A 9,022-nucleotide genomic window follows, 5' to 3' on the forward strand; every position below is an offset into this window, starting at 1 on the left:
CCATACATTACTACTGGAAATATCATGGCTTTGACCATATGGACTTTTGTTGGCAGGGTGATGTCTAATTTTTATTATGCTATCTAGGTTTGCCATCACTTTCCTCCTAAGGTGCAGGCATCTTTTAATTTCATGGCTGCAGTCACCGTCTGCACTGATCTTATGGGTCTGAGATGTTTGTCTCAGATCTCATTTAAGCATCTTTAGTCTAAAGCGGCGGTGTAAGTAATTACCAGTTGCTTACTGCTAATTTCACTGTAGAAGGCAAGTTTAATAGCTCTAAGTTACATGCTAAAGTATAACATCCCTTATTTGTAGTGCTCTTCTGCAACCTATGCACAATAAGGCTTCAGTTCCAATTTAAGGTTATCTAACCATGACCTCTCTTTAATTAAGTCATCAAAAGTGCTACAGTAAAAAGGAAATGTTTATTAAAATTTTAAGTAACAATATATTTATATATACACACACTTATGAATAGTGACACATGGTGTCAACTTTGTCCCGAGTATCTATTTTGATAGTCCTTTCGCCAGATCCTGTATGATTACAGCATTCAGTGCTGGAAGGGTGCTGACTTTAGCATGCTTGCTGCTGGCATACTTGTTCTTGATAGTCTGCAAAGAAGACAACCTTATGTTAATTCTTAAAGCTTAGCACTGTCACTATAGAACCAGGACCATATTATGGAACAAGAACAGTAATCATAGTCCAAGCATACATATCTCTTCTGATTTTTTGTAGTAGTTGCTATTAACAGAGTCCCCTCACCCACCCCAGACCTTCAGTCTTGTGGTTCACTATATTTGCCAATGCTTTGAAAGTTCTCTTAGGGCTCTCATGAGGAAACAAATTCATTTTCAGCACAGCTTAACTACAGCTTAACTACAGTTAGACTACATAAATCTGCAAAGGTTGTGTTTAAAAGGATTTCCCTTCTATAATCTAAGGCAGTGGTCGTCAACCTTTCCGGACACAGGACAGGATGGGCAGCCAAACTTATGATCTCACCAGTGTCAAGACCAGGGCTGGGCAGAACAAGAAAACTAAGGACACAAGCCATGCACAGCTGGAGAGGAACAAGCCATTTCAGCCACGGGTGGAAGAGATTCTCTGTCTTGTTGCTCTTCAGTGTGCACACTGACATACATGCACAAGCAGCTGGTCCTTCCTTCCCAAAAGACAGCTCTAGAAGCTTACAGCCCAGCAGGTGGGACTCATACCAGTAAGCTGGGACCAATGCTCCCTCTGAGCTGTGGAGTCCTGTGAACAAAAATTCTACTTTGCGAGCTACTGGTATTAAAGTTGTGAGCGAGCAATTTGGCTACTGCATAAATTAGTGTGCTCTGGAGCCATCTGTCAGAGTTCGATAGTCAGGTCATACAACACAGCGCTTCATCAGAAGAGTTCTGTTTATTGGTACACCAGGACTATGACACGTGTACTGTTTGTGTCAGGAATGACCAGGAACAGTAAGGCACCCTGAGTTATACTAGAATCAAACATGTACTGTACTAACTGTGTACGTTTGCTTACCATGTGCTTGGTAAGGCCTCTGTTCACCAGCAACACATTCTTTGCCATATGCTGCATGACGGGAAGAAGGTCACTTTCGGCATAGTACATGTAGTGTTGCAAGGTTAGTGTCTAGGGAGGAAGACGTGTGGGTTAGAACATTTAACGAAGCCCTTTGCCAAGATCTCCGGCTGGTCACTCCCATAGTTCAGCTGTTCAAGGCATGTCATATTCTCAAGCAGTCAATTTCCACTTAACGCTGAAAAGTTATTTCATCTAGCAGATGGTTAAGACTGCCCATTACTTCCAAGATGATGGAAGAAGCTTTTTGAGTCAAGTCTCCAGCTTAGTCCTTGGCTACCACTCATGTCTAGCTCTAGCTTTCAAACATGACTTCCACAACGATGTCTGCTTTTGCCTTTGAAGATGCTGCGCCTCAGGACTACATGTCTGCACCCTCACCCCCATCCCCTTGCCCAGGTAACTCAGGGCCAGGACTCCAGGCTCCATCACTCACCCACTCTCCCTCGTCAAGGACTTTAGTAGACAAGCAATAGGCGGCGGCAGCGATCTGAGATGGAGGGAAGTGTATCATGTCGTAATCCAACAGTGAGAGCTCCATCAGGTATTTTGACAGTGTGTGTTGCTGTATATCCGCCTGGAGGAGGGAGAGTTAGAGGAAAGTTTGTTACCCCTTCCTTTAAAGGCTCAGGTCATCAAGGCCCTTCCAATTCTACATCAAACCCAAGACATGTTATGAGAAATGTTATTGCACTGGGAAAGGGGAGGCACAGATGCCTCTTTAGCAGCCCCTTTAATTCAAGAACTCATGCTAAAGCGGATCTACTTCTACCCTGCAACTAGAGTATTGATAATCGGGTTCCATTTTAACAAAGCTGATGAGTATGGTGGTACCCTAACTCCCATGAGTGGCCCCCGGCCACACATGAAATCTGTGCATGAGGGAGTCACCTGGTACAGATGTCTCTGCAAACTTAGTCCCACCCAAAGTAGTGTGGTCTTCTCAGCTGTAAATGCCTTCAGAAGACTTCAAGTGTCACCCAGGAGCAGAAGGGGGTATGTGGTATGTTGGGAAAGAGAAACCCTGGGGATGCAAGAAACCGAAGAGAGCCACTGAGGGGAGAGCTGGCAAGTCAAGTAGCCAGGTGGTTGGGGCTGAGGTAGGTGGGAGAGGCAAGCACACAAGGCAAGGCTACAAGGGATGTTTCAGATCCTCAGTCAGCAAGGTATTTGGCAGTGGCTGGCCCGGGAAGAGAGAATGGGGTTTCCCCTGCTCTCAAGGGTGCAGGTTCGCCATGTGTTTCCTTTTATATACAGGTAGCTTAAGTGCAGTGAACTAGAGCCTACAGAGGTCATACACTGGTCTACGAAATTAGGCACTGTCAGGTGATAAAGGAGCATTACCTCTCCAATTTTGGATGCCCTTCTTAAGAAATGCAGTGGAAGAGGGCGGCCAAGGGTGAAGTCCAGAGATCTCAGGATCTTCATTTCCATTTGCCTGATCTGCTGGTTAGTGTAAGTATGATCAGTCACAAAGGCAAAGTCACCAATTTCTGGAGGAAACATTTCTTCATATTTGCTGGCAATGAACATGGCTGTTACTCCAACCAGCTGCAGTATCTTCTTACTGACTTTGTTGTTCTGCAATACAGAAAGCACCGATGTTCAAATGGGTTTGGAATCCCTGTTCTTGACAGCCAAAGCCTTAAGCTGCCCCAGTACTTACTGGCCAGTCTGCTTCTCCTATAGAAGCACTACAGGAGTATTCTAGCATATACAGAAAACAAAGCCTCAGTAAAGAGGCTGTTTGGATATCAGGGTCTGCTGCTTGATGCATCTGCCCAGCTCCAAACTTATGGCTGGCAGTCCTTACCTGCAGAAAGCGATCAATAATGGCCACTGTCATGTACATGGTTTCCTGCAGGAGTTTGAATTTCATTTGAACCTGCACAAGCCAGTCAATCAGGATGGCCCTCATGTTCCCAGTAATTTCTTGGCCTGCCAGGTAGTTTGGTCTCACCGACTGTTGTTCCTAGCAAAAAAACAAGCACCAGAAAATATGTATTAAAAACTAGCAGCTAGAGGACAAAGCATTGCTGCCAGCCAATTCCATTTTGATTCCTGCTCCCCTGCCTTGTCCAAATGCTGGAAACAAATTCGTGCACCGTGTGTCAGGTTGCCAAGAACACTTAAGGTGACTGAGCTTTGCTGGGTCCGTCTCAGCTACGTGAACCAACCTCAAGAACTTTCATGTAATTGTAAATGTCCTTCACGTATTCACTGCAGAGATTCGGGTCAGCAGCATCATCTGTGTCTACATCTCTCACTTCAAGCAGAACATCTGAGAAGGCCTGGCACAGCATCTCCTCTGCTGGTGCACAACCAGAAGTCTCCATTGGGCTTGGAGATGGAGAGTCCACCTGAAAAGAGACAAGTCACTCTTTTTAAGTTAAGTGAAAAGTACTTTCAACTGGAAATGGTCAGCTGATGTACAGTTTCTGAGCCAGGGGTTCTCACTGCCTGGTGCTTCGGGCTGGAATACGGAGTTCTAAGGACGAGACTGGACACCTCACCCAGATTCACAGGTCCCCACCTCCCATTAATGGGACATCTCGTTTGGTTGGTTACATTCATTGCTCTAGCAGAATCATTAAAAAACCTGCAGATACTTATTGTAGTTCACTTTTGTTGGCAGCTGAATTACTTCCACCAGTGTTTTTCCCCTGTGAAATATCAGTTGCCTGCAACGTGCATCTTTTATACTGCTGATCTATGCCCATAATAAGCAACTTACTGACTGTTGCCTGGAACCATGCATTTGTGTAGCTTTTTTGTGTTTGACTTACCACACATCTGAGATGGAGTCAGATTCTGTGATACAGATTTCTATATAAAAACAGGTACATACTGAAGTAACCAGCTGAAGAAGCCATTTTTATAACTGGCTGTTTTCCCCCAGAAGACCTTTTGGCAACGGACAAGCCTCAGCACTCTAGCCAAAGAGTATATAGCCCATAAACTGCTAGTTACAATGTGAAATTTTTTGCTGTTGTGCCCATCCATATTCCCCACTCCCGTCCATATACCCAGCTTCACCATTCAATGAATATACTTTAAAGCAGGGAACCCCAAACTGAATCCGGCAAAGACTGAGGTCCTGTATGTGGGCCGGGGCAGTGCATGGGTGGGAACCCCACTCCTGACCTTCGGTGGGGCGCTATTGGTGCCAGAGGTTAGGAGCTTGGGAGTGCTCCTGGATTCTTCCTTAACAATGGAAGCCCAGGTAGCAGCCACTGCTAAGTCAGCCTTTTACCATCTTCGGCTGATTAGGCACTTGATTCCCTTCCTCGACTGCAACGACCTGGCCACAGTGATCCATGTGACGGTCACCTCGAGACTGGACTACTGTAACACTTTCTACATAGGGCTGCCCTTGTTGCAAATTCAGAAGCTTCAGCTGCTGATGGGCCTTCCTAGATGGGAGCACATCCAGCCTGTGCTGAAGGTCCTGCACTGGCTGCCAATAGCATACCAAATCCGCTTCAAGGTGCTGGTGCTTACCTTTAAAGCACTGTATGGCCAGGGTCCGACATACCTGAGGGACCGCCTTTCCCCACATATACCCCAGAGAGCACTGCGGTCGGGGTCACAGAATCGGTTGACCCTCCCGGGCCCTAAGGATGCCAGGCTTGCTGCGACAAGGACCAGGGCCTTTTCAGTGGCAGCTCCTTACTGGCGGAATGAGCTCCCAGAAGAGATCAGGGCCCTGCGGGATCTTTTACAGTTCCGCAGGGCCGCAAGACGGAGCTCTTCCACCAGGCCTTGAACTAGGAGCCGCCCCCACTACTACCATCAACGAGCCCGGCCCTTAGCTCTAATATCTGGCTCATTCCATCGAGTGACTCAGGACGACACTGAGCTGTTGGAGACATCTGTAGCATGCCCCTGCTGGGATAACTAATAGCACCTTATGATTTTGTGGTTTTGTTTGTTTAGTACAGTTTTATATGTTTTATAGGCAACTGGTGCCACTACTGTAAGCGGCCCTGAGCCTGCTCGCGGGGAGGGCGGGGTACAAATGTAATTGATAAAATAAATGGTGCCCATGGGCACTACACTGGTTTTAGAAAATGGGTGGGGCTTTTGCCCTCCAGGACCTCTGATTGGCTGTGCAAATTAAAAGCCATCCTGTCAAACAGAGCTCCTGCCCAAGCTCCTGAAGAGCTACTTTCCCAAAGGTGCCCACAGGCTCAAAAAAGATCGGGGACCCTGCTTTAAAGCCATTAATGGGTCAGGAAGAGCGAGGCTGCATATCTGGGCGTCGACTGCAAGAGCTGTAAGCACACTGAGTAAAGGCCAAGTCAGCAGCTAGGAAAGTAGAGATTGGCAGCAAAATTCAACCTTTCCACCTCAGAGCTAGTATAGGCTACTAACTTCACAGTCGTGGCATAGTATTAGTTCACTTGGATCGTGGCATAGTATTAGTTCACTTGGATCCAGGGATGTGACTGCTTGGAGTTGGACTTCAGGCACCAATAATGCCTCCATTCCACCGCTATAGTTTTTCTAGCAAGCCTGGGTGCAGAGATACCTGCAATTGGGACATCTAACTAGGTTACTCAAGCTTTTAAGTGTAAGCAGTCAGTAGGGTTGCCAGCTCCAGATTGGGAAATACCTGGAGATTTGGGCGTGGATCCTTGAGAGGGCAGGGTTTGGAGAGGTGAAGGACCTCAGCAGGGCATGTCTACATAATCCACCCTCCAAAGCAGCCATTTTCTCCAGGGGAACTGATCTGTTATCTGGAGATCAGTTGTAATCCCAGGAGATCTCCAGGTGCTACCTGGAGGCTGGCAACCCTAGCAGTTAGCTGCTGTTTTCTGAATGGTTTCTCCTTAACCACCAAGAGATATAGACTGATCAGAGCTCTTTTTAAAAAACAAAAACCCAAGAGATATAGACTGATCAGAGCTCTTTAAAAAAAACACCCAACCTTAGCTTAAGACATTTGCCAGGAAATTAGTTTTAACTGCCTCCATTTAGACATCTGAAGGATGGGCCTTATGTATGAATGTAACTCACCAAGGATACAAATTTACTATACAGCCTCCCCAGGTCAACAAAATGACACAAGCACAAGTTCTAAAACAGCAATGTGGGGGAAACACCAACCTCACATGGCATGCCAGGACCCCCACCCTGCTTCTTAAACTAATTATACAATACCTTAGAAGGTTCAGGAATTGGCTTTTCTTCCTTTGGAGGCCCAGGGGCCTTTTCAACAGCTTGGGCAGCTTTTCTGGTGGTGACTTTAATCACGGCTGCAGGTTTCAGTACCTCCTAGGAAGAAAGAGCGGGGAATCATTGCAATACTGACGCAGGCCCAAAAAACTGCAAGAGAAGGGGGAAGAGGAGCCTTACCTTTTTCAGAAGCTCTTTGGGCTTTGCTTCACAGGCCTTGTTGCCAATATCGCCCAAGGCAGTCCTAGGCCTCAAGCTAGGCTTTGCAGCAACACCCCGCTTGCTTGCTGCCATTACAGGTTTTGTTTTGTTCTCAGCATTGACCTTCGTGTTCTACAAGGAAGGGAGAGCTTCTTCAGTACAGTCACATGCTTGTGAAGTGGCAGAAGGGGAAAAAATGAGACTTTTTAACACCCAGGTGCCTTCCCCATAAGAACATCTCAGATGCAGACGAAGTACCGATACCGGATAAGGCAGGGGACCGCTGAAGAGGTTAAAAGCTTTACAAACCAGAGCTGCCCCACCCCTTATTTTCTCCTTACTTACTCGTGGGGGAGGGGGAAGTGTTTGGAAAACAAATTATAAAACTATCGAAGGTACAAACGAGAGGGGGGGAACATCTTTAATGTGATTGCTTACCGCAGTTACGAAGCTGCAAGATGTCTGCCTATTAACAAGCCCCCACCCCTCCGAAATAAAGCCAGGCTTAACAGCCTTTCACCCGTAGTAAAAGACTCCCGCACAGAAAACTCAGGCGCCCTCGCCCGTTCCACACCGCCATACCCTAGTGACCCGCAAAGCCATAGCCCAGCCTCGATCCTTGCAGCGTCCGCTCCACACAACCGGCTACTTCTGGTGTCCCAAGAGCCAGAAGATTGCTGCTGCGCACGAGTTCAATGCCCACTAGCCTGCCGTAGCAAATTTAAAATACGCACTCGATCGAGCCCATTGGCTGCTTCCTCAGCTTACGTCGCTTCCCATTGGCCGCTCGGCATTCTACTGCAAATGCGTTACTACGGCTACGAAGGGCTGATTGCTCCAAGCGTTCGAAAAAGGAGGCGGTGCCGCGAAAGAGGGTTGACGACTCCGGGTCACGTGACTCCTTGTTGTCTTTCGGTGGTCCAGCTGGCCCTAGGTGGGAAAGCCAAATAACTGGGCGGGTGTAGTAGACGCTCTGTGAAGGGTCTGAAGCTCGCGTGTGACGTTTGTGTTCAGTGACTGCTAGAAGCAGACCCTCTGACTGTTCCGCTTTTCTGGTACTCGCTCCTGATTAATCCCTGTCCTTTCCCCCCCCTGAATGCTATCAGAACGTTTAGGGTGAATTAGCATTGGTATCACTTTTTCCAGGGCTCGACTGTTTTGCCCCCAAAGTCTGGAAGTTTAAGCCTTAGTGGAGAGCGAAGGCATCTCGCCTGTAATGCGCCTGCACTTGAATGCACAGCAGAAACATTCCCAGGCCCCGGTCACACGGGAGGCTTTGATCCGCAACAGGGACGGGGGCGCATCAAGCTGGCGTGATCACACCGCAACAGCATTCCCGTCCCTGATCCATCTCTTCCAGCTCAAGATGTGGATCACCCCCCCCTTAGAAAACACTAGTACTTACCGGAAAATCTGCTGTAGGGACGGCTGTCTGATCGCTGGCGCACCCGTCTCTCCCGCAACATGCGAGGTCCTGCTGCACTTGTGCATGCACACGCATGCACAGCGGGCTTGCCTCGCTCTCCGGTCTGTGGGTCTGTGGTTTCCTCTCGGCATCTGATCATGCCGGGGAGGACCTGCACGGCGGCTGGGTGGATCTGTCTGATCCCGCCGCCGCGCTTCTCTTTTGATGCAGCTCAAAAAAGCCGCACTTTAGCCGTGCCTTTTCCCCCAGTGTGACCGGACCCCCGTGTTGTTCTAAAGTGAGTTAAACCCTTCCAATCCCACTGATTTTGAAGGGTAAAATTCTCAGTTTAGGATTGTGGCGCATCTCTTACCAATTGGCACCATTCAGCTGCTGAAGAAAAATTTGAACTGTCCAGCCTACGAAAATGATATTGTGTGTGTTTCGTGAATAGGAGTCTTATGATGCAGAGACTGTGGGTGATCCCCTTCCCCTACATATCTATTGCGGGGGGGAACATCTTTAATGTGATTGCTTACCGCAGTTACGAAGCTGCAAGATGTCTGCCTATTAACAAGCCCCCACCCCTCCGAAATAAAGCCAGGCTTAACAGCCTTTCACCCGTAGTAAAAGACTCCCGCA

General features: G+C 47.8%; 1 protein-coding gene across 2 annotated transcripts; it reads right to left on the reverse strand.

Moving 5' to 3' along the window:
• Window positions 1–500: 500 nt before the first annotated feature.
• CCNB1 (cyclin B1) lies at window positions 501–7,735 on the reverse strand. 2 transcript variants are annotated; one of them, XM_015417207.1, is made up of 9 exons: window positions 7,710–7,735; window positions 6,955–7,107; window positions 6,760–6,873; window positions 3,774–3,956; window positions 3,410–3,568; window positions 2,941–3,177; window positions 2,033–2,173; window positions 1,537–1,647; window positions 501–617 (listed from the first exon to the last, which is right to left on the reverse strand). In XM_015417207.1, the coding sequence occupies exons 2-9, from the start codon at window positions 7,066–7,068 to the stop codon at window positions 513–515; spliced, it is 1,164 nt and encodes a 387-aa protein (XP_015272693.1). In that variant the 5' UTR covers window positions 7,069–7,107; window positions 7,710–7,735; the 3' UTR covers window positions 501–512. The 2 variants fall into 2 exon arrangements, with proteins under 2 accessions (XP_015272693.1, XP_015272692.1); XM_015417206.1 differs by lacking the exon at window positions 7,710–7,735 and adding an exon at window positions 7,558–7,631.
• Window positions 7,736–9,022: the final 1,287 nt, after the last annotated feature.

Source organism: Gekko japonicus, unplaced genomic scaffold, assembly GCF_001447785.1.
Source record: "Gekko japonicus isolate JY-2015 unplaced genomic scaffold, Gekko_japonicus_V1.1 scaffold1462, whole genome shotgun sequence".
Taxonomy (NCBI): Eukaryota; Metazoa; Chordata; class Lepidosauria; order Squamata; family Gekkonidae; genus Gekko; species Gekko japonicus.